The sequence below is a fragment of the Anser cygnoides genome, chromosome 6 (assembly GCF_040182565.1).
Source record: "Anser cygnoides isolate HZ-2024a breed goose chromosome 6, Taihu_goose_T2T_genome, whole genome shotgun sequence".
Taxonomy (NCBI): domain Eukaryota; kingdom Metazoa; phylum Chordata; class Aves; order Anseriformes; family Anatidae; genus Anser; species Anser cygnoides.
The window spans coordinates 10,960,097-10,986,553 of record NC_089878.1 but is presented as its reverse complement, the minus strand read 5'-3'; the positions used below and the strand labels follow the sequence as shown (position 1 = coordinate 10,986,553).

At 52.1% G+C, this 26,457-nt stretch overlaps 2 protein-coding genes across 11 annotated transcripts in view; both read left to right on the top strand.

The window, feature by feature from the left end:
- MLPH (melanophilin) overlaps positions 1-23,424 on the top strand; it is a 33,977-nt gene extending 10,553 nt beyond the window's left edge. For 5 of the 10 annotated variants that reach the window (XM_066999854.1, XM_066999852.1, XM_066999855.1 and 2 more), the window contains 17 exons: positions 2,019-2,083; positions 3,468-3,592; positions 5,495-5,716; positions 5,837-5,973; positions 7,446-7,484; positions 8,077-8,168; positions 8,880-9,008; positions 10,133-10,331; positions 11,256-11,419; positions 15,553-15,636; positions 17,165-17,356; positions 19,232-19,426; positions 20,506-20,661; positions 20,765-20,854; positions 21,538-21,595; positions 22,294-22,391; positions 22,504-23,420. In XM_066999854.1, coding sequence (XP_066855955.1) covers positions 3,483-3,592; positions 5,495-5,716; positions 5,837-5,973; positions 7,446-7,484; positions 8,077-8,168; positions 8,880-9,008; positions 10,133-10,331; positions 11,256-11,419; positions 15,553-15,636; positions 17,165-17,356; positions 19,232-19,426; positions 20,506-20,661; positions 20,765-20,854; positions 21,538-21,595; positions 22,294-22,391; positions 22,504-22,530 — 1,992 coding nt within the window. In that variant the 5' untranslated portion in view covers positions 2,019-2,083; positions 3,468-3,482 and the 3' untranslated portion in view covers positions 22,531-23,420. Of the gene's footprint in view, positions 1-1,946; positions 2,084-2,527; positions 2,666-3,467; positions 3,593-5,494; positions 5,717-5,836; positions 5,974-7,445; positions 7,485-8,076; positions 8,169-8,879; positions 9,009-10,132; positions 10,332-11,255; positions 11,420-15,552; positions 15,637-17,164; positions 17,357-19,231; positions 19,427-20,505; positions 20,662-20,764; positions 20,855-21,537; positions 21,596-22,293; positions 22,392-22,503 lie in introns of those variants that run through there. The other 5 variants (XM_048058576.2, XM_048058577.2, XM_066999859.1 and 2 more) reach the window with 5 other exon arrangements.
- A 170-nt stretch (positions 23,425-23,594) lies between these two features.
- Positions 23,595-25,961, top strand: PRLH (prolactin releasing hormone). Its single transcript, XM_066999861.1, has 3 exons — positions 23,595-24,679; positions 25,339-25,498; positions 25,765-25,961. The coding sequence occupies exons 2-3, from the start codon at positions 25,405-25,407 to the stop codon at positions 25,929-25,931; spliced, it is 261 nt and encodes an 86-aa protein (XP_066855962.1). The 5' UTR covers positions 23,595-24,679; positions 25,339-25,404; the 3' UTR covers positions 25,932-25,961.
- Positions 25,962-26,457: the final 496 nt, after the last annotated feature.

Sequence of the window (26,457 nt, the reverse complement as noted above, 5' to 3'; positions counted from 1 at the left end):
TGGACTCCAGCAGAGCAGGAACGAGCTCAGTGACGGCAGCCTGTGTCTTCAGACAGCCTGAAGCAAGCTCCCCAGACGTGCCCAAACTCCTGCATTACAAACTCCTGCGTTTCCCAGGCTGCTAGCTCTGCAGAGCCCTTTGCCTGAGCACAGTTCGTTTGCGCCCCTGCTAATTGTCGGAACAGGAACATCCAGTTAGCGTCCCCACCTGGTAAACGGGATCTTCTTTGCATCTCTGTAGGTGCTCAGGGCCCCAGCTGTTCCCAAAGCAACTGGCAAAGCCTGTGGCCACCTCCGCAGCGTTGTGGAGCGAGCAGGCTCCTCCACCCTAAATTTTGTGACCCATTCAAGTTCCTGTGGCCCAGTCCCCAAGTATTTCACTCCTAAGATGCGTGATCAGCATTAAAATTGTCGATGAACTCCCCCAGAGCCAGGTTCTGACACCTCGTCGCCCAGACGATAGCAGGATTTGTGCACGCCTGGTGCAGCCTGCTGAGCACAAAACTTGGTTTTCTCCTGCTGTAGCAGCACATAAGCCATTGAAATGCCTGTGTCTGAAATGGCCTTGAGCTCACGTTGATTTGAAAGGGGTTAGGACTGGGTGCAGGACTGGCAGGGGAACATGGGCAACGCAGTGAACTTGGATCATGTTTTGGGGCTTAGACCTCTCTGCGGGCAACGCAGCACTTCTCAGGTCAGGTAGACAGCAGGCTTGTAGCATAATTCATCAAAAATCTGGTTAGATCCACACTGGAAAAATCTGGTTAGATAAGAGAAGGGAGAGGTCATGCATCCTATTGCTCCACCACCCAGCTTTGTAATGCTCACATGATTAGGGAAAAACCCTTGAAATCCAAATTCCACCCTGTAAATGACACTCCATGAACATCTTTTTTCTGATCCTGTGACTGTTGTTTTCTAATTGATAATTAATGTTGAAAGGCCACTTTCTTTAAGCGAGGCTGTCGGGGTCGTCCTGGCAGCATCCAAACAAGCTGTGGTCATGCAGTAAAGTAATTAAACGGTCGTATTAATAGAAAAAAAAAAATCCCTTGTGGGCCACATACAGAAATAGCAGAGGCATATTACACCCCTTCCCTGTCCTTCTTGTTTTGCTCTGGCGTGCTGGGGTTGGAAGATAAGAGGTCTTTGTAGAAGAGCCTGTGCAAGTTCCCTCTGCAGCACTTGGGGCAGAAGTTTGGAAAATCAAACTTCATTATTCTTTTAAAAATAACCTGTTCTGTCCCTTGGTTTGGCCAGGAAGTGCCCAGAATTACCAGGTGAAAAACAAGGATCAGGAGTGAGAGCATTGGTAGGCTCACTGGGGTGGGATTCACTGTCTGTGGAGATAAGTGAGCAGTATCTCATCCAGTGAGCTTGTTGAAATCTGCTCACGGAGGATGGGTTTGCTTCCAGTTATCAGAAAACACACCGGAGAAGGCCCAGGCCACTTGTGCTCTGTATCAGTTTACAGTTGATTTTATAAATGACAGCCAAGAAATGCAAAGTTAACAGCTCACATTAATACCGTGCTTAAAAGAGCAGCCCTGAAGGAATGCTTCTCTTAGGGAACCTACCCCCGAAATCCCATCCCTTTATTATCTGACAAGGCCAAAAATCACAAACTGAGCCCAAACTTTACCCTTACCTGAATTATTAGGAGGGGCTTAGCTCGTAACACTTCCCTCTCCATTTTGCCACTCCGGTCCCCAAGAGGACCAAACCCAAGAGCTTGAACACATTAAAAAAAAACCCTCCTCCTGCCTCGCATTCCCACTCCTAACTCCCACCCCGTGCATGCATGGTCGCCGCAAGCAAGCACTGGTGAACTTCATGTCATGCTGTCTGGCCCCATGACACGTGATAGCATCTCTCTGTGTGGTTCCGTTGTTTGGATAGATTTATTTTTTTTTACATCAGTTCACAAGATTCAGGAGCCCACGTGAATAATTGTTGGAGGAAGCGATGACAGGGGAACCAGCTGCGGTCAGGCAGATTTAATTTTCTTTCCCATGCAGAAGCTGTGATCGCCGAAAGTCTGCATCTGAACCTCTGCAAAACTCAGCAAACTGCCTTGAAAGAGGTAAAAAAAAAATCCTCCTTTTTTGGCTGGTACATTGAGTTGGGGTGGGGGGAGTCTCCCTAAAATAATGTGGTTCCCAAGATTTATGACTATCTATGGACCTGCCTCCAAGAAGCTGCCCATGTGATGTTTTTCTGGCTAAAACAGCACTTTCCGGGGGTGTGGGGGCTTAGGTATGCTTGTATTTTTATTTTGTTTTATTTTATTTTTACATTGTCATTGTGTAGCAGGCCACATGTCAGTGCATCCTTGTCCTTGCATCCTTGTTCTTGCATCCCAACGGGTGCAAACCCAAATCTGAGATCCCGTCCGTGCTTGCACTGAAAGGCCCTGGAACAGGGTCTCGTTGTGATGTTAATTGGTGTCTATTGACCCACTTTGCTGTTCGGATTCAGTGGGGCTTTCAAATAAGCTTACGTAAGGGCAGCTCGGCTCGCCTCTGCCCCTGCCAAAAAACTAATTGCCTTTGTGGGACCGAGTCTGCGCTGGACATCAGTGCATGGCTTCCAGCGGGGCTCCTGTGTTCCTCCTCTGCAGCTCAGCGTCTCTAACAACTGCTTTTTCTGCACCAAATTCCTCCAGGTAGGGACTCAAAAATCCTCTTGTTGCTCTGTTCATAGAGTTCAGCCTAATCTTTGTTTCAGGAGAGTTGGTGGGGTAGAAAACCCCCTTCAAAAATCCTTCCCTGCTCCCACCCGGCTGAATGTTTCTCCCCTTTGCTCCTGCTGGCTTGCTTTTTGACAAGATACCTGTCAAGGGAAACGAAGTGTGCCTAGCATTGCTCCGATGGAGATAAAGAATGGGTTTCTTTTAATGTACTTGAATGTTGTGCTAAAACACAATGTTTTACCCAGAGAGGGAACAGCAAGTATGATAACAAGACCAGCTTTGCTAATTGGATTATTGCAATTTAAATATATTCCTTCATCTATATGAAGTGCTTTGTTTTTCTTTTAATCCTGTCAAACCATCTTTTCTTGATAACTGTAAATGAGGGGAGCACCATGTCCAAATTAAGCTGTTTGTTACAAGTGAAGCTCAGCTTCTCCTGGTCGCTGGGAGAGCAGCTGATGAATACAGGAGGCCTGTTTCTGGCATGGTCATGCTGGTGACAGCACCCCAAGGTGCTTTTTGTTCCCCACTCAAGACTGTAGGTGCAGGATGATGGGTTTAAGGGTCGAAATACTGCAAGGAGCAGAGGCTCGGGAGTGCAGAGGAGGTGCTGGGGCAGGCTGGCGGGACCTGGTGTGCTGGAGCCGGTTGCTCCGGGCGAGCTGGCACACCAGGGGATGCTCAGCCCCGTGCCAAGCCCCGCGGCTTTCCTCCCTTTTTTCCCCTGGGGAGGCGTTTTAAGCTCCGTGATGTGGCTGCTTTTGTCACTCAGACTCGCCAGTGTGAGATGGGGAGGAAGCTGGATCTCTCCAAGCTGACCGATGAGGAGGCCAGGCACGTCTGGGAGGTGGTTCGGAGGGACTTCGACCTGCGGAAGAAAGAGGAGGAACGGCTGGAGTGAGTACCCACACCGTGGGGTCTGGCAGATGTCACAGTATTTACTGTGGGAGATTGGCAGTCAGCAATTTAGTGGGTCCTGGGAGCCCATGGGGTCCTATAGAATCTCTGAGAAATAACTGAACCTGTTGCCAGTAGGCTTAAATATGTTGTGTGTGCCACTCTGGGAAAGTTTTAGGGAACCATAAATGGTTGGAAAAAGAATCAAAAGTCACCAGAACAGCAAATGGATGTATGTTCATACCCTTACAAACAGGGTGTTTGATAGAGATGATTCCTCCACTGGATCACAAGGGAAGGGTGAGGGGCGGAGAGTCATCCTTTGCTAGGGATTTCCCCTAGGATGCTCGCTCTGGAAGAAATCAGCATCAATTTCAGCGGCAGAAGAAGCAAGTAGGTTTGAAAAATCCCCTTTTCATGAGATGCAGGAGCGCCTGGGAGCCTCGCTGGCTTGCTGGTGCAATTAACTGGGAGATTTGATGACAGCTGGCGGGAAAACTGGTTCGCCTGCCGGGGGGGATTGCAGAACACAGCATGGCAGTGGGTGTCCTCGGCTCCTGCAGCTCTGCCCCTCCACGGAGGTGGACGAGGAAGGGAGCATGCCTGTATAAAACAAAATACAGAGAAAAAGGGTTAAAAGTGTCTGTTTCCTTGAGCTGTGTGTCTAGAAGCTGGTTTGTAGGGCTGGCACAGTCTGCAGCATCGTGAGTTTTCTGTTTGGGTTTGCTTTGTTTTTGGTATTCCCATAGAAATTTACTGCTTAACATTAGCACCGTGTTGCTAGCAACACTGCTAGGACAGTGAGCATCTGAATATCAAAAAGTAGATGCCCAGTTGGGTCTTTATACCGATTTACGTGTTCCAGAGCCTCGGTTAATGTAAGCTGGAGCCGCCCCAGCATAACAGTGAATGGTGTGCTGGCAGCAAGCTGGTTTTAAAAATCTCCATGGGGAAAAAGAAAAAGAAATAGAGCTGATCTAATAATAGACCTAATCCTGGTGCAAGGATCTGGATGGCAGGAGGGGCACGAGTGGCACTTGGCAATGACTTGGCAGAGCTTTTGTCTTATGTTTTGCCTTCGTTTCTCCATGGCAAAGCCCTGGAGGAAAACTTAGTGATGGTGGAGGCAGCCGGGTACAGCAGAAACCTCATGAAGCCTGCTGCTTGCTCAAGGTGTGTGGCCCAGGCTGATTTCTGCTCTGGAATAGGCAGCTTCCAACCCTGCCTAGGCGGAAAACAAGCCTTGTAGGACCTTCCCTACAAGTCAAACAGCGTCTCGCAACCGTAGCCCCAAAGGCAAACATATTTGGGCTGGTGCAGAGAACAAACAGAGAGCCTTCAGGCAGAGCCTTCGGCCCCTGCTCTGAGCAGGTGGGTGGAAATGTGTGTTTTGGATGGCCCTGGCTGTTGCTGAGGGTCCTTCCTGCATGGGGACCAGCCCTGATAGCCAGCTCTGGTGGCAGAGAGGACATGCTCCCCAAATTGTTCACATTAGCTGGGCTTTCACGGGAGCATCACGAGCATCTCCACCGGCTGCGGCCAGAACCTCACTGCACAAGCATCCTGTCTTTGATATAAATCTGTGCTGAATTTAGCACCGAGGGACTGGATCAACACCTCTCTTAATTCTCCTTAATCTAAGATTGTAACCTGCTCTGAATCCAGAGCCCGCCACTTTGCTCGACTCCGCGTATTTAACCCCTGATTTGTCATTAATTAGATTTGTCCTGCAGCTTTTTTCCACAAGCTGTGGGGCTCAGGGTGCTCCCTGGAAAATCATTTCCTGAAATTATCGAGGGTTATGGAGTTTGCCACGTGAGAGGTGGCAGAGCTCGGTGAGATTACGTTATATTACTGCCCACCACATAATGCTTGTCCCTCTGCTTTGGGGTCTTTCTGCAGGGAGCTGAAGTGCAAGATCGACCAGGAAAGCAGCAAGAGGGCGTTCCTGACAAATCAGTCCCACCTCAACGAAACCCACTGCGTCCACTGCCTGCAGCCCTTCAAATTCCTGCTGAACAGCAAGAGGCAGTGCCTGGACTGCCACTTCTACACCTGCAAGAGCTGCAGCCGTTACAACAAGAAGGAGCAGGGCTGGGTCTGCGACCCCTGCCGCCTTTCCAGGTACGGGGAGAAAATCTGTCTGGGGTCACTTGGGTGACGAGGGAATTGGGGTGATGCAGTCCTCCCAGCCCCGTGGCGATGGGAGGCTAGCTCATCACCCTCTCTCCCCTCTTGGAGCAGGATTGTGAAGATCGGGTCCCTGGAGTGGTACTACGAGCACGTGCGGTCCCGATTCAAGAGGTTTGGAAGCGCCAAGGTGCTGCAGTCCCTCTACGGCAGGCTGCAGCCAGGGCAGCGGGACAACTCGGCATTTCTAGGTGAGGGCGAGCGCTGGGGTGATACCACTGAAACCTACGGGTAAGAAGCCTGAGCTCTGTCTCCAGCAACGATTAATTCTCTCACCTTGCCTTGCGTTCCTTGGGCAAGGAATTTGCTTATCAGATGTGCTGGCTGCCCGCAAACAGCCCCCGGGCTTGCTCCGTGGGAGATGTGATGGGTTTTTAGCTCTGTGTCGGCGGCGAGGTGAAGCCGTGTCTGTCTGGCGTGCACGGCCAGCAGGCACAGAACCCGCCACAGCCACACCAGGCCCTCGGGATTTTTAGGCAAAACACCTTCCTGCTGGGAGTCTGCTGAGGGCGAGGAGTAAAATGTGTCCTCACAGGAGAGGGGAAGTGACGGCTGTGGGTATACAGCAGCGTGCGTGTCAGCAGGTGGCAGTGATTTTCAGGCTTTTAACCTGTCTCCGGCATCCTCTGCTCCGGCTGTGACTTCTGCCTGCCTGGCAAAAGCAGCCAGAACAACCTCCAGGTCCGAAAAGCAGAGGGTGCATAGAGCCAGCACTCATTTTTCCCAGTGATCTAACGATTTTTACAGGCAGTCTGATGGAGCTCTGGCACAGACAAAGATGTATCAAAATTAGCGAACTGCCTGTCACAATTTCTGTACTCTTCTGAGCTCCATGGACCTTCAGGATTTCTGAGACCGGTCTGACAGTGTATAAACACGTGGTGAAAGCTGCTGTTAATGTGCTATTATTTACTGGATAGCTGCTAGCTGCCATACAAACAGCTGCTGCACTGCTTTGTCCATTTCCTTGAAAAGCCAATGTGGACTTTATTCCCACCATGAGAAGCACTGGAAAAGTCTGCACAAATACCATCAATATGAGCTGATTCAGTCAGTCCAATCGTTTTTCTGTCCAGACCACTCGTGGCAGAGATATCACGAAGAGCATGGAGGATAGAGGCAGCAAACACGAAATTAAAGGGCTGAGAAAAAATTTACACAGTGTGAGAATTCATCAGACCACAAAGCAAGGACAATCCTAGGGAAAACCAACCCCAGTTTGAGGATAACAATGTTTTAGACTTCTTTAAATTGAGATTCTGCCTTCTTTTTCACAAAGGCAGGTGATTTTTTTTTGTCTTTGCTTCGTTAACAAGGCTTGACCCTTGAGGAAGCAAGAACATCCTCGCAGGACGCTGCTTGCAGAAGTATAGCACGGTGCAAGGAGGATGAATTGTTTGCTGTGGCTTCCCCTCCTGCTGCATTCCCAGCCTATGATGTGTTTCATTAGGACTGGGGAAGTGGTGGCAATGAGCTTTTTGATTTTTTTTTTTTACAAGTTCTGTCTCCGAGTACGTGTTTTGTTCCTTCTAAAGTCTTTTCATGACTGTGCCTTGTGATGGTTAAGACTGAGAACTCTGGTGTACTGCAGCTCTGAGTCTTGTTCTGTGCAAATGACCTGGAGAAAATGTATTTATTTTTCCCATTTTTTCTTCTCATTTAGGTCTTCACGACAGAGTTTACAGCCTGCCAGACATCAACAGTAAGTTGGAAAGAGAATTGCAGCATGCAGCTTGCAGTTCAGGAGAGGTTGCTGCTGTCTCCTCCTTTTCCCAGCCTCTGGCTGTGCGCTGCAGAGCTGCTGGGAGTGCCTGGGACAAGGAGGACGTCTCCCCACTGCTCGGCTCCTGCCCTGCAGTGCACCTGGGGCTCCCAAGGGTGGGTTCTGACACAACAGGGATTTTTGGTTACAGCCAGACTTGAAGCTTGCCAGCACTCATCACGATCTCAGTGCGTCTACGTTGTACGCTTAAAGCTGGCTGTATTTGCGGCGAACGCACTGAATTTGTGGGTTTAGGTTTTGCTCATTAGGAGGAAAGGGTTGGTCAACTTTGCCTTTTGATAGGATGAGAGAAATTCCAGTCCCTTCCCATCCTGTGTCCTCTCCCCTTTTACTTGTGCAATGTCTGTGCTCTGGCATAGTGTGCCAAAACCAAATTAACTGAGAGAGGTGTTTCTGGCGTGGACTTCTTCATCCCAGAGGAGAAGCAAGGTATGATGTGGTAGGGACTCGCCTGCCCCAGGGGTAGGGTGCTGAGCTGCCCCTGCACAGCGTGCCACTCTCCTCCCTCCAGGTGAATGCCAGCTCCGTGCCAGCAGCATTGGGGATGACAGCAATGATGAAGACGATGCCCTTCGTGGGGCCGAAGCAGAATGTTACAGCAGGGTAAGCCTTTCCTTCTGCCACCCCTTCTGCCTCGCTCTGTGCCCTTGACTGCTGCTGACCTGCCGGGGGTGGTGGTGGCTTTCTGTTCCTGCTAGGAAGTGTATCTGTCTTTGCAGTACGCATGAAATCTTTCTTTGAAATGCTGTTAATGTTACATACCTCCTGTTACACACACACTGTTCCAGCCTATGGTTATGTGCTGCACTTCACACCCTCAGTACTTCACTTTTCATCTACCCTTCTGAAGTCTTAGGGGCTTGTCCAAGCCACTCCTGCCCCAAGGCACCCAAAGACCTCGCAGACATGGGGAGATCTCACCCACAGCATCCCTGGCTGAAGGCAGGGAGGTGCTGCAGGACCTGAGAGCAGCTTCTGGACTTCTTTGAGGGGTCAAATTGCTCAGCTTGCCCACTGAGCATTTATAAACCGGGAGAGAGTCTCTCTCTGCCTGTTGATGGCCACAGTCCTGATCCAGAGCTGTGGAAATCAGGAGCCTGCTTTTCCTTGACTCCAGTATAAGCGCGTGCTGTCCTGTACACCCGGCTCCTTGGAAACAGGACAATCCTGAGACCCAAACATTCTCCAGAAAAATCATGAGCCTCACCTTGGCCTGTGCACAGATTCAGGCAGACTGAGGAGACGAGGATCGTTTTCTTCAGGACCAGCTGTGGTTCATGCTGAGTTCTCCTTTCTCGCACTTTCCATGCTAAGATGCGCAAGACAAAGCGCCTTCTGTCTGTCCATCCCTTTGATTTCGAACTGGACTCGGAGTACTCTTCCCAGTCTCGCCGCCAGTCTGCGCAGCTTTCTCCAGCACCAATCAGCCCTGATGGCTTCCAGGTACTGGGGGGGTGGTGGGGTTGCTCTTCTGCCTCTCCTCCTCCTCACCGCCTCTGCCACCTCCTCGGCCAGCCTTGCAGCTGCTTGGTGGTTCTGAGAGGCAGCGGTGCCGATCCTCCCTAGAGCCTTGCTGTATCCTCTCCCATCCCAAGTCCTTTGCCAAGTTAGGACAGCTGAGCGGAGTGGGATGATCAGTCATATGAGATACCAAGAGATTTTCTGCATCTCTCCCTTCAGATCCCTCGGCTGATCTCTGCAGGCAGCTGTTTCCTTGTGTTGTTCTAGGGCTATGGGACACTCTAATTTCCAGCTAGCTTTTGGAAACAGAACATTCACTAGTCAAGAGACAGGAAAGAAAAAAAAAAACAGCCGGCTCTCCCATCATACCGTCTAGTCTGGGGCTGTTTTTCCCACGTGGTGGCACTGGAGACGTAGGGTTTGAGTGTCAGCCCCGCAAGAGGGGCATAGAAAGGAGCCCGGTGCACCCTGGAGGGAGCCGTGTTGTCAGGGCCCCACGCCTGCTGTGCTAGCACCCGGGTGCCTGACCCCAGGATGTGATAATTTAAACTCTGCTCCTAGCTAGAGCTAAGATGTTCTGAGACACGTAACAAAGGCTTTAAAACAGACAAACAAAAAGGCAATCCACACAATTCCACATAAATTGATACGAGTTTGGGGGAAGGAAGTAGATTCATTCTTTCGTTATCTAAACCTGCCCTTGTGCTGCGGGATTTAACATTTAGGGAGGGCTGACCTCTGCCAAGATGATCTGAATCCAATTTATCATTCGCAGACTATTTGTGGAGCAGAAGCTCGTTATTATTTTAGTAAGCAAAAGGGCACAGTGTTTTAAAAAAGTGGATCTCGGGGACCAAGGTTTTTCCTGCCTAGCTTCAGGGACTCTATACCTATTTCTCATAAAAATTAACAGTGCCCCCTGGCAGTGATCCTGAGTATTGCGCAGTTTTGAGCAGCAAGGTTAAGAGGCCTTTAAGCTGGATTGTTAAAAACTGGCATTATAAAAGATCAGCCCGTGCATGTATTGGAGGACAAAGCCAGGAATTGCTAGGAAAGGGAGAGGAGCCCCCACTGGCAGCAGCCCAACAGCAATCCTTGCCTCTCAGTCCTTCCCAGGTTTCCCCAGCTCGGCTGAAGATGCCCCCCAAGAGCACAGGGTGGAGGAAGCAGGTCTGGCAGCGGTCTTCCACCACATCTTGCAAGAACAGGAACAGCACCCAAGCCCTCCAGAGCAGCTCTTCAGCACAGAGGTTCATCTCACCATCAATTCACGGAGAAGGAGCCTGGAAAGAAATACAAAACCTGGTAGGTGTGTGGGGCTGGACTCCTCCTCTCTCCTTCTGGGGAAAGGTGGCTGCAAGAGCAGTTGGACCAAAACGCAAATGGCTTTTTGAACAACGTCAAAGTGACTAAAAGGCTTGAGTGTCAAGACTGATTTTTTTTTTTTTTTTATTCACTAAAGAATCAGCTGAAGTTATTTGGCTGTAATGGGCTGGTTTTGTCCCCAACAAAATCCTGGTCGCTGGCTGCACGGGCAGGCTGTGGGGTCTGTGGTTTATAAATACCCTAACAAATGAGGGCACAGAATTTGCCTTTTATTACCACTGTCTCCTGCTGTGACAGCAGAGCCAGGAGGACTGAATGCCATCATTTGCATAGGCAGCTGTGGAACATATCATTCTGGGTCTCAAACTGCCTGGCTATATTTTCCAGTGTTTGACTTCCAGAGCACTGGGAAACACTGGATAAACCTTAATCTGTACCATTTAAATCCCCACTCTGAGCCCCTCTGGACTGTTAAGTCAGCAGGGCCCTCAGGCTTGTTAATTCCCTTTTCTGCAATTGTTCTCATCTCATTTGAAATCCTCCTTTAAAAGGTGTTGGGTCTGCTATTTTAAATGCTTCATCCTAGGCTGGTACCCCTGAGATAAATAACTTACCAGCACCTGAATGAAGGAAAGGCTGTGTCCAAACCTGGACTGCCACAAAATCGAAAAGGCACTGTCAGTTTTTGCTTTAGGGCACAGCTGTTTGGGGCATGAGTGGGCAAGGATGATGCTCCTTGTTCCCAGCTCCATCTCAGCAGCCCTACTTGCAACACTGACAAAGGACAGAAAGAGTAACCTGGAGAAGGGACTGGGTATTTGTTTGTCTTAGGGATGGGACTGATGTCCAGGAGTTCGTATGAGTCTCTGGGATCTTTTTACTGAAGCCTTCTCTCTCCAAAAGGCAGCCCCTGGGGCGAGCAGCCCCGGTCCCCGTACTCTGCAGACATGGACACCTCTGATGAGGATGTGAATGGAGCCCAGAAGGTCCCTTCCTACCTGCCCCACCATGTGAAACGCCGGAGCAGAGCCTCTTCCCAGGAGAACATCAGCCACTCGGGAAACCAGGTATTGAGCAGGCTGCAGAGCCCCTTGTGAGACCACGGCTGTGGCCAAGCCTCTGTTGCCACAAACCACGCTTGTTATCTGCCAGATGTGGCTCAGAGGTGAAGCAGACCCACAAATAACCACAAAACACACAATAAATTTGCACAAAATCATTGCCCCCTTCCGCAGAGGTGCAGTTTGGCATTGGCGCCTGCCAGGTGCGGGCCCAAAAGGGATTGTAGCTCCCTGCATGCTCCGGATCCTTCTCTCTTCAGGATCCAGGGGAGCAAGGAGTGTGGCCATTACACTTTGCCAAGCAAGGTGGTGGGATGGGGGATGACCTAGGAGCTGGCTTGTCCTCTTGTCACAGCCGGGTGGCACCAGCGAGACGAAGGCCCAAGGCCCCGCTCTGCCCCCTGTGCTGTGGGGACCTGCGAAGATGGCCGTGACACACAGAGCACGCCTGGGGCCTGGAGGTGCATTTAGGGCTCGTCCTTCCCTCATGGCGAGGGAGAAGAGTGGTTTCTCTGCCCCGTTAGGTTTACACAGGAGCACTCTGGACCTTTCCCAAGGCCTCCTTCCAGCCTTTCCTCTTCAGCAGCCATGGCTGGGAGAAAGCCAAGTGCTGGCGTTTCCCTTTGTACACGCTATTGTTGCAGTAACAAGCTTGCCTTCAATGCTGTCAATTCTCCAGTCTGTCCCCATCAAACTGCAACCTACCTATAGTTTTGCATGTCCCCTTTCTTCAATTAAATGTGTCGGGGCTTTATGATCAGGCCGAGGCTTGGAGATGTAATCAGCCTTGAGATCCTTTTCTTTCATGGTCTGGAGTGTTCCAGCCCCGGCAGGACTGGGTCAGGCCAACCTGCCACGTCTCTCCCCTGAATGAGAATAGGAGAACAGTCTACAGAAGGGTGTCGAAAGGGCTGTGAGCTTGTGTTTTAATTGTAAATAAGGACCTGCAGTCCTTGACGCCACCTTTGAGAAAGGTCAGTGGTAAGAATGGTAAAGCCTCCCTCAGCCCTCTTCAGCAGCAAAATGCACATTGGTGCTTGACTACACAGATATATGGGGAAGAAATTTGCTGGTTTCTGCTTACAGGGGTGATTCTGCCATCCTGGACCCTGTTTTTGGCAATGGGTAGGGGGTCTGTAACTGCAGCCATCCCTTATCACCATGCTTCGTGTACCTAAGCAGGGAGAAACCTTTCCTTTCCTTTTCTTTCTCTCAGCGTATGTTCAAATTAGTGAATGTGCTCCGTTTTTCAGTCCCCAGTAAATAGAAAAACCTTGGACTAGGTGTCCTTAATGAGGCCACGGTACGTTAGGCATGAAATGTGCACAGTGCTTTGCAGTGGGGAAATGGGGCCAAATTCCTACCAGTGCTTCAGATGACTTCCTTCATCGCCTCCGCAAGCCCTTGCTTAAGCGCGGTCCGGTGTGCTCTGTGTTTTGCTCCATCACACCAGTATGAAGGCTGCTGTGGCACCTCGTCACCCTAATGGTTATGAGACATCTTCTAATTCCCAATTCAGCCCCATTTGTTCTTATGCCAACACCGTTCATTAGCTTAAATAGCTCTTCATCCTTCCTGCCCTTTATGCTGCTGATGCATTTACAGCTAGCAACCACGTCCCGCAGAGCCTTCCCCTGGCCCAGCAGGAAGAAACCAGGCTCCATGCTGGCCCATTAACTTTGGAACAACACACGTGTTGCTGTCACTGTTGGCCCAGGAGAGGCCAGGTACAAGCCCAAAGAAGAGAGAACATCTTTCAAACCTCGGAGCTAGTTTGCAATTCCACAGCAGGCAGGGAGGAAAATGCAGGTTTCAGTGCTAGATGGCTCCCAGCTGGTGGTTCAAGACTGTGCCTTGTAGGGTCCAGAAGCATCTTTATGAACACGAGTTAATCCTGTATCGCATCCCATAGCCTGTTGCTTCAAAGGCAATGTTTTCCTGACAGATACCTTGTTGTCTTTTGAAGGCTTCGAGAGATGGAGAGCACATCTCTTTGTCCTGTGTCACTTCCACCCCACAGATGAAAACCCTCTTCGCTACAACTGCTTTGGGTGCAAGTTCATCAAAATGTGTTTGATCTGAAGATCTCTTTTGCTTTAACTCTGGCAGGAGCATGCTTTTCAGTCCCTAACAGAAGAAACTTAAATTTTCTGGTAACAAAACCAGAGACTGGTCACTAGTCCTACGACTCCAGGAGCTGCAGGTGTTGAAATAAAATCCAAAACAAAAAACAACTCTTAAATCTGATGAGACTTGAAAAGAAGCCCTGAGCTGGGAAAAACTCATTCCCACACAAAAACATTCGGTTTCAGCAGAGGCCCAGGTCTTGGTCCTGAACAGGACCAAACCACAAGGAAAACCAACTTTTTTACTGTTTGGGTCTCTCCCCAAAAGCCATTCTGGTGGATTTAAAGGGATCTTAACTCTGGATTTCCAAAGCTCTGATGTCAGTCTTAGGCTGCTTTTCCTCTGATTCCTACAATCTGACTCCTTTATCTTTACTTAAAGCTTCTGTTAGGTGTCTTGGGTCTCTCCCAGATGTCTCCTGGTTAGCTGAGAGGCTGGAGGCAACACTTCTGCTAAAATAACCTGTCTTCACTCTCTGGAAAAAATGCCATTTGCCCTAGCTGATGTCTTGCTTATGGGCTGTGATTTATTTTGGTTTGTTCATTTAAGCTTTTTAACAGAGATCGGGGTTCAGCAGCCTTTGTCATGCAGGGTGGGGATGCACCCCAAGGGGTGCACCTTGTGTTGCACAGTGAGCATCAGGCATAGGAACCAGCCTGGCTTGTGAGGAAGCGTGAAAAAAAGCTCTTCAGCTCCTGTTCTTGTTAACAGCAAGCCCTGCATTATGCTCTGACCTCCCCGAACTGCCGCGGTATGGATAGCGCAGGTAGCACCAGGTGCTCGGTTCACGTTGGTCTCCTCTTCTGAGCTTTATGGTCCATCGCAGACCTCTCATTGTCACCGGAGTGGCACAAGAGTCAGGCCCAACAGTACCAAGAAACCACTTACAGCTGGACTGGATTGCTTCCTGCCTGGAGGCTTAATGCTGCTTGAGGATGCATTCAATCCAGGACGGTAATTACCGTGCTCTGCTCTCCCCAGTGTCAGGTTTTTATATTCATCTTCACTTAAGCAGATGCAATCTCTCCAAGCTGTTGTGAGGATCTAATTAATCAAACACCAGCAAGCACAAAAACTCAGTGAGAGGATGGAAATGTTATAAAAACAAAGCAAAGCCCTCGCATCCCTTTGTTGCTGCATTTACTCATTGCATTTACTGCTCGCTCCCTTTTGAATGGGAGGCAGCCACTCAGAGCACGAGTAATGTGGAAGGTGGCGTTTTATCTATGTAAAACGGGCAATATTTTTCATCATTTGTATTTTATTTGTTTTGATCAAAGGACGAAGACTTGTTTTGGAAGAAAGCAAAACTTCTATTTCTAAAGGAAGAAGGAAAAAAAAGTTTCCTTTTATGTTTGCAGTGATTTAACCACAGAAATTTGTCATGGCTCTTGAGCATAGAAAGCAATTTCTCTTTGATTTCCAGAATTTTGTCTGTCTGACTCCTCTCCTGGTCACTTTTTCATCTGGAAGAGGAAGGGAGAAAAGAGGGGCAAGAATCTTGATAAAGCATTGAGAAGTGAGAAAATTTCAAAGCATTTTGGGGAAAACTTTCAGTTTTACATTTTCTATCTGGAATTTTTTGATGGGAAATTCCTTCTTCCCTTCGTCTTCCTCTCCCAGTGCTGTATTCAGCAGGGGATGGTGGGGTACTAGCTGCATGAAAAATGTCATAGCAGGGAGTGAAAACTGATGTTGAGTTGAATTTGGGGCAGTACAAAAATGGTGGGAAGAGAGTTGGCTGTGTCACATCCTGATGCCTCTGGACATCAAGGGACACTCTGGGGCCGGTGGTGAGCGTTTATTATAGTTTATTATATTTATTTTAGTGACATATGGGGTAAACCCTTCTGCAAACCTCCTCTCCTGCTGTGACTTCTTTGGGGAGCCCGTGGTGGTGGTGCCTTGCTCTTTTTGTTCTGCTGGTTGCATGTGCCTTGGGCTGTGTTCCCGCCGTCCTAGCAGTGGCGGCGGCTCTGTCCTCTACTCCTTTTCTCTCTTCTTTCCTCTAGATTCATGAGCTCAACAAACGCATGTCTGCAATCGAACGCATGCTGAACCGCTTGGAGGAAAAAATCCTGGTGCGCTCTGCCGAGGTAACAGGGCAAAGCTGGGGAGAAAATGTGGATGGTGCCTGTCCCTTCCCCTCCTATCAGCTGGTCCCCATGCAAGCTCCTGCCTTCCCTGCCCTTTCTGCACAAGGAAAACAACTGGGTTTTGCTTTGGTTCTCTATTAAATGCTAATTTCAAGAATATTTAGAGTAAGAGAGCAGAGGCAAGAAGGATTTCTGTATCTCCTCTGGCCTGCCCTTGTCTTACTATGCCATCAGTCTCAGAAGAAAGCAGCTAAATTAAGTTAAAGTTGGGCAGCAATGTAGAATCTGTGGAAACATAGGCCACTTCACATTGATTTGGGGTTTCTAACTTTAGACTGTGTGCTTCTCTTTTCCTTCATGTGAACCCGTTAGGATGAGGTGCCCTGGCCACAAATGGCTCAGTAGTGATAATTGCAGAGAAGTCCCCCAGGCATCTAAAAAACAATACAATTTCTTATTCTCTCTCAAATTCTTAACGGGAACAGACATTCAGTGTTTCTGTCGGTAAATCCGACCTGCAGAGTAGGAGGTGTGCATGTCTGCAGGTGTCACCAGGCTGGCAGAGCTGCAGCCATCAGCAAAACCTCCAAAGCATGGCTTTGATCGCCTAACCAGAACACCTAGAATGGTCTGAGGTCTAGAAAAAAATTATATATGGGATTCTTTAAATGCCAAGTGGTTTAACCCCAGGAAAGAAAAGATAGGGGTGAGGGGAACAGAAGTATCCAAGCAGGTAGAAAGGTGCTTCAGGGAGAAGTAAAGCTTTGTTTCCGTGTCTGCGGCAGATCAGGGTAGAGGTCATGGGTGTAAGCTGCCGCAGGACAGCTTCGGGTTAACTATTAAGGGAAGCTTTCTAGCAGAAAGGATAGCAGGGCCCTGGAATAGGTTGCCTGGGAGAAAGGTTGCCTGCTGCAGATGCCATTATTCGAGGCTGTTAAGAACAGCTTAGACAAAAGCCATCAGGTATGATGCAGGTAATTGTATTCCCGTCTTCACTCGAGGGACAGTGAGTTCAGTAACTTCCAGAGATCCCTTCTAACTGCTGCGAGTTTAATGGGTTTCTTCTTCGGGTAAAATGAATCGTGTGTAATAACAGGGCCGCGTGGAAATACGCCCTCTGTCCTATGGGAAAACGTGCTGCCTGTTTTCTCATTGCAAACCGGAGCACCTAGGGGCTCTGATGCAGTACAGCCAGGCTCCCTAGGGGGATGGTGGTTCGCACGGCTGCTTCTCTTAACCTGGTGGATCTTCAGGTTGTTGTGAAATGCTCCCCATGGGCCCCATATGGTATTTATTTTGAGGAGGACAGCCTAAACTTACTGTTTTTCTCCCCACCGCCTGTGCTCGGTGAAGGAGGTGGTGGGCAGGCCTGCGGGATGTAGGCACGGGGCGCTCCTGATCCCCTTTGGTGCTGGATGCCCAGCTGGTCTTGGTGAGAGTGTCTGGAGCCAGACGCACACCCTTGTCCCCACGGTAGAACCGTGCACTTACACAGGTCCCTTCTGTCCCTTCCCTGCTGTCTTTTCAGTCTCCAGCCCCAGAGCCCCAGCTCGATCCCAACGCCGAGGAGGAGCAGCTGAAGAGGAAGCTGCAGGAGCTAGCCAGCAACATCAGCGACAAAGAAGTTTCCTCCGAAGAAGAGGAGCGTGAAGAAAAGACAGGAGTGAAGAAACCAGAGATGAGTTCCTCCAGCGATGACATGGCCAGTGAGGCTCGAAAGGTGATCTGTGCCCTCCTACCTGTGCTGTTCTGGGCTCCACATTTGGTTCCTTCCTCCCTTGCACCATTACAAGGTGCCTCTTGTTTCATCCCACACCTCCCAAATCAAAATTTTGGGTCCCAATTCCACTCTACTGGGTCAGTGTCACCTGCACTTAGAGCACTGTGCTGCCTCCCATCGCCTCCTGCTGCCAGCAACAGGAGGAGAGACCATTTGGTGCCTCTTAAATTGAAGCCCAGATTCTCTGGATCTGCCCTAAATTCTGCTACTTTTTGCCGAAAAGGCAGCCCTGAAGCAGGGAGGATACCGGCACACTCATCTCAGTGGGGTCAGGCGGGCAACACAGAAGTCACCCAGCTCAGCTCCGAAGCAGAGACCCAGCTGAGTTACAACAGCCCAAGTAAAAGCAAACCTGCCAAGGGAAACAAAAATTCAGCTTTTTTGCATCACGGTAACACTTAGAGCAAAAAACATGAAATACGTTTGTGGGACATTGGGTTCGAAATGACTGCAGTGACGTGTAGATGGAGCAGTTTGGGTTAGAGGCTGTGGCAGCATAGATTTTTTTTTAACAGCAACCTTCCTTACACTTTCCTTTTGTTTGTTAGAGGTATTTATGAGGGTGTCTCTTGTTAGAAAACAAAGTGATGATGTGAAAGAAACTTGATCTGCAGTTATCAGACCAGAACTCAGAGTACATTTATCAGTGGTGGGCACGAGCCCTAATTAACATCAGCACCCTCTCAGTTGAGAGCCAGGTTTGGATTTTGCTTAATTCTGAGTTTTTTTTGTGCAAGTCTCCTGTGTAGTTGGGAAGAAGTCTTCTAATGGGGGAAGGCTGCGGTAAAAGCAGGCATTCCTAGGGGAAAACGTGAAGCTCGGCGCCGCACAGTGAAGGCACCGTAAAATGATAAAAGTGCCAGCAGGACGGAGCGGGCTGGTTTTCCGCAGAGCGGCTTGCCTGGAAATCCGTGCGGCTGTAAACAAAACTGTTTGTCTTTGTCTTCAGCGCACACATCACCCCAATCTCCTTGGTTTCTAGGGAATTATCAGCCGAGAGAGAGATGATGAGCTTCTTCGGTCTATTTTTTTTTCGGTCTATTTTATTTTACGTGCTTTCTGACTGATCAAGCGACGGGGCTAATGCAGGCAGCGCTTACAAGCGTTACTGCTGTCAGCGCTCCTTGGGGTGGGAAGAGAGGACATGAGCCCCAAGTTCTGGCCATGTGGCAATGCAATACTTTTCTTTTTTTGTTATTGACATCCATGCTCAGGCCTGTAAGGCCATGTTAGATCTCACACTTTTCCAGTGCAGCATCAGAACCAGCCATCCTGGGACGAAAAAGGGTAAGAGAATGTCATGGGTTTCCCCGGAGGAGTAAAGCTGTAAGTCAGAGCTGTTGTCCTCCCCTCCTGTAACACCTTCAGGTGGCCGGACGCTTTGGCAGTCTGACAGCTCCATGGCACTGCTTCCAGGCAAGGAAAGGTCCCTTGGGAACCTTTCTGAAGCCTTCCTGCGCCGCGGGGAGCCTGCCCGGCAGCAGCTCTGTGCTAATGGCAGCTCCCCACCCGCGTTTCGAGGTGATTCCCTTTGTCACGCCATCCCCAAAGAAGCATGAGCTGAGATCAAAGCTCTGTTTTAGCCACGCTTCCATCTCTGCTGGAGAGCCCTTCAGGAACAATGCAAGCCCTTTAATTATCTCATCTCCATCTTTCTCCAGCTCCCGAAGGCCTGATACCCCTTTTACCCCCCTCTCGCGCTGTTTCGCACACCGTCAGCACACGTTAAAATAATGATAACTTCTATTTTTTTTTTTCACCCCTTCCTTCCTACTCCTCCTCTCCCTCCGCTTTGGCTGTGCTGGGCGTTCGCAGAGGTCGTCGGCTCAGGCTTTGAGCGAAATCACGGCCGAAGTCCTGAGAGCCATAAACGCCACAGAGAAAGCGGTCTGTGAGTCGGTGCATGGAGAGAGCCAGTGCAATGGGCCCTGTGCCTCCCTCGGAGGGCAGCGTCCCAGCCTGGAAGATGGGGAAGGGCTGGCCGAAGCGTACCGTGAGTTGGAAGAAAATGTAAGGTTCCCGAGAGTTTTCTGGGAGCAGGGTGGGAATGCAGAGAGCCTCCCAAATTTCTTGTTTAGCCAGCACACTAAGGGATCGGAGAGGTTGCCTGTGTGTTCCCCATATGTATATGAAGATCCCGTGATCCTCCCATGTAAAATGGGGAGGAGCTGCCAAGGAGAAAGGTGGAAGCAGTGTGAGGGACCCATGCTCTCGGCCCGTGACAAAAATGGAGAAAAAAATAGAACTGGGGGAGCTGGATGTGCATTAGCAGTATCAAAGTTTGGGGATTGTTCAGCAAAATGGTGGCCAAAACCCACTTGGTCCTCTTATGTCAATGCGTGTGGACAAATTAATGTCTCCTAAATTGCGTTGCTTGGACTCGCATCCTTGCAGTAGCCAAGGAGGAGGTAAGTGGCAGTAAAAGCCATGGTTTTATTAGGGGAGATAGTTGTGCTCCTCTCACCCTCTTATCTAAACAGCAAAGTCAACACGTTGCTTCCCGTAGCGGCCGCGCATCCCTGTTCCACACCCCGTAGCTCATCTCGGTGCCGTGCTGTGCTCCACATGCGTGTGTTTCCCTGCCTGGGCCTGGCATCATTTCTGCATACCTGGAGCAGTTCCTGTGCAAAGCTGCTCAAAACCAAACCCCCAAATCCTGACCTTGCTCCCAAGCAACCCAGCCACACAAACACCCTTAAAAAAGAAGGACCAGATTTGGAGCATCAATTTATCTCCTTCCCAGCTTGCTCCCGTGGGACGTGGCAGCCCACGCCTGGTCGCAGGTGCCTGCCTCCCCTCTGGGCTCATGGCATGAGGATGCTGATGCTACTCGAGGGGGTCACGGAGTTTTGCTCCATCTTGTATCCACCTCGAGCCTTTTGCTGCATCACCCGGTTGGTAATTGCTCTCAAAAAGCCTCGGGAAGGGAGGAAATGAGATGAAAAGCCCTGCCGGAACGGAGTGGTGCTGTCAGTGCTGCAAGGCAGGAAGGCAGTCATAAAACAGCGGCAGGAGCTGTTGTGTCTGGGGCTCAAGAGGAGGAAGGTTAACTTGCAACGTTGTGGATTGTTTTTTTTCTTGCGTTTCAGGTGTACCTGACTGCTGGGAAGACGTACCAGCTTGAGACGACCCTCGTGGAGCTTGAGGAAGGGGCTCAGCACGGCGGCACGACCGACTCGGAGCTGTCAGAGCTGGAGGACAAAGTGGCCTCGGCAGCCGCTCGGGTGCAGCAGGCAGAGAGCGAGGTGAGGGCAGCCCCGAGAGCTGGTGGCAGCAAATAGAGCTGGCTGGGAGTCTTCCAGGCCCTGCCCGTGGGGGTTTTGTTTATTTTTTTTTCTCTCCTTAAAGATATCAGACATCGAGTCTCGAATTGCGGCTCTGTCCGCGGCAGGGCTGACCGTGAAGTCGGTGGAAAAGGCAAGGAAGAAGAGCGGGCAGGTGAGTGCTGGGCAGGATCGTCCCAGTCCTGAGGGGTCTGTGCTCGCTCCTTCATCACCACCTTCCCTAGGCACATATTCCTTACACACATATGAAGGGAGGATGGTGTATTTCGGGACTCCTCCGCGCTCCCTCATGCCCTTCCCAGGGGTGGGAAGGGGGAAAGCTCCACGGGATCACTGTGTCACTGCTGAAGCACTCGCTCTCTTGCCTCTGAGCCTGTGCACAGTGTGGGACTCCACTCCTGCATTTCCATACTGACTTTTATAATCGTGGGTCATCAGGGTTCCTGACGTGGCGCTGTGCTGCCTTTTTTGCTCACCTTAGATCAGTTTAGGCTAAACAGAAGAAGTGAACATGCAGACAAGGCAGGGTGAGGCTGTCCAAGCACATGCTGTACTCCATCTCCCACATCTGCCCAGCCCCTCGGTGCAGATTTTCTCTCTGTGCCAAGCCTAGAGCTTTCAATATATGGGCAGAAAGCGGTGCCATGGCCGCAGCCCATCGCTCTGACAGCTCTCCCTCCTCTGGGCACTCCAAGAGCCCTGTGCTGCTTCTCTGTGCTCAGGCATTCACCTCCCCTCTGGAGGGGGCTTACTTTAAAGTAGTGGACAGGCAGCCTCTGGGGTACCTGGGTCCCCCCATCCCCTTCCCCACCACTGACATCTCCCCCTCTCTTTCAGGAGATGTCTGGACCACAGTTCCTCTGGAGGAAATTCAACAGCCCCCTCGAAATTAGCGGTAAGAGCTGTGGCCTCAGGGGTGCTTGGTCACCCATCCACCAAATTGCTCCATTTGTGGCACCCCGGTGGCCGTGCCACCAAAGTTCTCCAGTGACCTGGAACCTGTCCCAGCAGCTGGGGTGGCAGGGGACAGTTTCATCCTGACTGCTATCAGCAAGGGCCGCTAGGAAATGACTTTTCTATTTCTCTTATCTCGCCTCATGAGCTCACAGGCAGAAAGAATGATTCTTCTTCCAGATAATGCCAAACAGAAGATGAATGGAGGAAAAAGGGGAAAAGATCATTTAATGCAGAGAAGGAATCTCACTTGCCCACGAGCGCAGGCAATTTAAAGTTCGGTTCCCCAGGCTGAGGCTGGGAGGTGGCGAGGTCCCCTCTGCCCGTGCTGAGGAACAGCCAGCTGCCCTCCTGGTGGAGAAGGGCAGGCAGATAAGGGCAGCGCAGGGGACACGTCAGCCCCACGAGGAGATAGAGGGATGCTCGACCAGGCTGGACATCACCAGGCGAGCATAATCCCCTCTGCCTGGTCTGGGCGATGGGACGGCTCCATATCCCGGCAGGTCAAAGACTCGTAAAGGAGACCCACAAAGGCAGAAACTGGTGGCAGAGGAAGGCAGATGATGACCAGATGCCCTTCCTGGTGTCCCAAATGATTACAGAGCCCTACTCCCAGCCTCACCTCTTCTTTTATCACAGGTCCTGACGACTCCTTCGACCGCAACTCCACGTACCGTGGCTCGCTGACGCAGAGGAACCCCAACGGGAAGAGCAGGAGAGCGGAGCGGCTCTTTGCGGTACGTGGTCGGCCACACAGCCCCCCTCAAACCTGCAGGGAGGGACGGGGAGCACACTGGCCTCGGCCCTTGGGGCGGGGGACGAGCTGAGGCCGTGCTGTCTGCCTTGCAGAAGCCCGTGATGACCCACCTGCCCTGAGGAGAGGGGCACCGTCCCGCCAACAGTACGAGACCTCAGCGCAGAGCCTCGCCGCCTTCCCCCAGCGCTTGCCCTTCCTTCTCCCGCTGCCGTCTGCCCCTGGAAGCCCAGCTGGGGGGAAGCCAGGACCCCAGCGAGGACCCCAAAAGAAGCAAGGCGTCGGGGTGCAGGAGCGTGGCCTGGTCTTCGTGTGGGGGCACACATCTGCGGGGCTGTGGCTTTGGGCAGGACGCTGCCTTCCTCCTCCTCCTCCTCCTCCTCCCCCCCCTACCTGCCGGGAGGTTCGGTGCCACTCTCCCCGCGAGGTCACATCAGCAGCGAGCAGAGCACAGGGGATCCTCATGAGTCTCCCCGCTCTGCCCGAAGTTTGCTGATGTCCCTCGGGGGCTGCGATGGCCCCGGGCTCCTGCCAGCAGCACCAGTGGCACCCACCCACCCCAAAATCCAGACTGCTCGTTTGCCTCCAGCTGCTGCTTTCTCTGGCTGGAAGCTTCAGAGGAGAATTTTGCTAAAAGCGTTGGCTCAGTACCTGCCGGTCAATGCCCTTTACCTTCACCATGACTTCCCAAGCACGTAACACATAGGCTTGGCTTCAGCAGCCGTAGAGACTCTAGCAGTCCAGAAACCAGTCCTGTAAGTCTTGTAAGTCTGGAGCCTGGAAACTTTCCCGCTCCAGGTGGAACAAAACCAGTTTCCTTTTTTTCAAACAAAAATCCTCGTGGCCTGAAGTTCAAAAGATCGAGCCAAGCCAAGGGCTGTAGGTGGCCCAAGCAGACTTGGGATGCTATTGATTGCTTGTTCAGGCTGTAGTTAACCTGTTACTTGCTGGTTTCCTGCCCTGTCTGCCTGTGTAGAGGTTATATATACGTACACTAAATCATACAATAAAGCCAATTTTGTGTTCAGAACCTGTGATTGCTCGCTGCCCCACAGTGGGATGGGGGAAAGAACGGGGATGGTAAAGTGGGAACTTGTGGGTTGAGGCAATACGGGCAGCAAAAGGGACAAAAAGTGTTGCTGTGTCCCCTCCCAGCCCCCTGTGCACCCCCAGCCCCTCGCTGTGGGGGCAGCACGAGGAGCAGAGCAGGCCCTGGCTCTGTGCAAGCGCTGCTCTGCAGCAACTGAACCAGCCGGGTGCTGTCAGCACGGTTTCCACCACAAATCCAAAACAGAGCACCATATTAGCCACTATGAGAAAATTAACTCCAGCCCAGCCCAAAGCAGGACGCAGGTATATGCACCCCCCGTTTAAAAAGCAGGCAGGAGACGAAGCAGTGGCACCAGAGCAGAACCGGGGGAGATGGTGGTGAGCAGGGTGGAAATTTGACTTGTCGGGTCAGAAGCTGTCTTCTCCAGAGCTGTGGTTGGGATGAGCGCTGGTCGGTGGCCCAGCTTTCCGTGGCAGATGGGGTTTTGTCTCCCCTCTCCACCCCTTTCCCCACTGCTCCGTGGTGTGGTGCCACTCGTGTGACTGTCCCCAGAACTGGCTGGCCAGCACCTTTGCCATCCCATCAGCACGGAGACATCCCCGTTTGGGGACATTCCTTGAAATCCTGGCAGTCCCATTTTTTCCCCGGGGAGCGGATGCTTGTTTGACGCCCAACCAGCCCCCTGTGTGGGCAGGAGGGGGATGAGCCCTCGCTGAGCACAGCACAAACAGCAGCACAAAGATTAAATAGATTTAACCCATTTCAAACAGTTTTAGTGCCGGGGATGAGCCTGCTCGTTTCGTTGTCTGATTTCCCAAAAGCGGCATGTGGGAGGGGGGTGCTGGCAGCGGGACCCTGGCGCTTGGGGCCCCCAGAGCCTCCCCCCCCCCCAACAAGGGCAGGGTGACGGAGGGGAAAACGTCCTCCCGTGCAGAATAACGTCACGTCGAGGACGCGGGGATTAACATATTCCCCAGCTATCTGCCTCGGCCGGCTGAAGATAAAATTATGGCCCCTTATGAGTCACGAAAATCCCTTTCCTGATTTGATGAGCGCCGAGCGCAGGGGGCGGCGGGGAGGGGAGAGGAGATGCCCCGGCTCTGTCCCCGCCGGGGCTCGCCTCTGACATCAGCACGAAACCGGGCATAAAAGCGGTGTCCCGGGGGACTCCGGCTCAGAGGGTGAGCGGGACGGCACCGGGCACCTCGCCTCGCACCGCGGTAAGTACTGGGGGCCGGGACCACTGGGGGAAGCCAGGGGAAGCGAGCCCGGATTTTCTCTCTGCCTCACCACGCTTTTGTCTGCCGGATGAGGGCTCCAAGGCGCTGCTCTGTCCCCAGGGATTTATTTCAGTGGGGTTTTCAAGGATGGGGCCCATAAAAGTCAGCGCTGGAGCTGGCAGCCAGGTGCTTCCCCACGCCGAGCCCTCCCCAGGCACAGAGGGCTTTCTGCAAACTTCTCCTCCGCAGGTGTCCCTGGGAACAAAGCTGCCGTGCTCTGCTCCACCGCCCTCAACCCGGCAGGTGTCTGCAGAAATAAAACCCATCGCCCAGCCCGTGCTGCCCCGCGGGGTGTTTGTGCTCGGGCACTGACCTCGCTGCCCAGGTGCCACCCCACGATGCGCCCCACGATGCCCCCAGCAAACCCCATGTGCCCACGGCCATGCGATGCCGTTCTCACCTCCATCCCTCTCTTTTTTCCAAATCTCCCTGGGACAGGGATGAGCACCACGCTCTGTGCCCTTTGCTTCCCTTTATTGCCCCAACTGGGCTGGATTTCCCCATGGCCACCAGAGGAGGGGACGCGCTCTCTCCATCACCACCTGGAGCAAACCCCGTGGTTTTACCTCTGTCCCACCACCATCCCTTTGCTCCCGCAGCCACCTCGGGGATCGCCGTCACCGTGTCCTCGGGCTGAGCCGTCGTGGGGGGAAAATCCTCCGGGGATGAAGCTGGGGGCCGCCTGCCTTGTGTGCCTGCTGCTCGCCTGCCTGGCCCTGCCCGCCGCCGCCACCCGCGTCCGCTCCATGGAAATCAGGAGTAAGGAGAGCAGCAGTAAGGGACTCCCCCGAGACACCCCCCCCGCCCCGCACCCCCAGCCCCTCGCCGTGAATCTGGGGGGGACGGAGGGAGGGGGCCGACGTGCAGGTTGGTTTGGCCTTTCAGCCAGCCTTTAGCACCTCTCTGCCCCCTTTGTCACCCCCCCCCCCCCGGGGTTTAGTCCCTCCCTCGGGGGGGGTGCAGTGCCCCATTATCCCCCCCAAAAAAATCGCCCTGATGCCTCCTCGCCTCTCGTTGCCTTGCAGACCCGGACATCGACCCCTCGTGGTACACCGGCCGCGGGATCAGGCCGGTGGGGAGATTTGGGCGACGGCGAGCCTTGGGAGAAGGCACCCAGCTGAGGGGGGGCGGCTTGCGGTCAGCCTGCGCCCCTCTGCGCCCCCAGCCCCCCCGGGGGGAGCGCAGCACCTGAGCTGAAGATGGGGGACCCCAATAAAAGCCCTTCTCCTCTCCTCCTGCCTCTCTGCTCCAAAACCGAGCGTGTGGGGAAGGGGCCTTTCGGGGGGGGGGGGGGGGGAGGGGGAGAACAGGATCCGAGCCCAAATGTTGCTGATATCACCTAAAATTAAGCCCTGGAGGTCCCCCCCCCCCTGCTTTCCCAGGTGAATCCTCTGGGTTCCCCGCACCAAGCCCCATTTTGTGGCATGGGGAGAACACGTGGGGTCCCATCCCTCACCCTCTGCCCCCCCCCCCCAGCATCCTCTCACAAGCTGGACCCCCCAAGCCCACTTTTACCCACTTTTTACCCAATTTGGGGGTGAGGGTGATGGAGGTCTCTGCGAGCAGCCTTAGGGCAGCATGGGGAGGGGATGAGCACCCCCAGCCCCATCCGCTGGGAGTGGGGCTGCTTGGGGAGGGAAGGGTTAATCTCAGGAGGGAGAGGGCAGGGGGCGAGTGGCAATCAGCCACTAACTAATTAGCTGCCTAATTAACGGAGG

Bases quoted from the DNA above. Each gene is read 5' to 3' on its own strand.
- PRLH (XM_066999861.1), top strand. From the start codon at position 25,405: ATGAAGCTGGGGGCCGCCTGCCTTGTGTGCCTGCTGCTCGCCTGCCTG. The intron at 25,499-25,764 runs GTAAGGAGAGCA...GTTGCCTTGCAG, and splicing joins CCGCTCCATGGAAATCAGGA to ACCCGGACATCGACCCCTCG.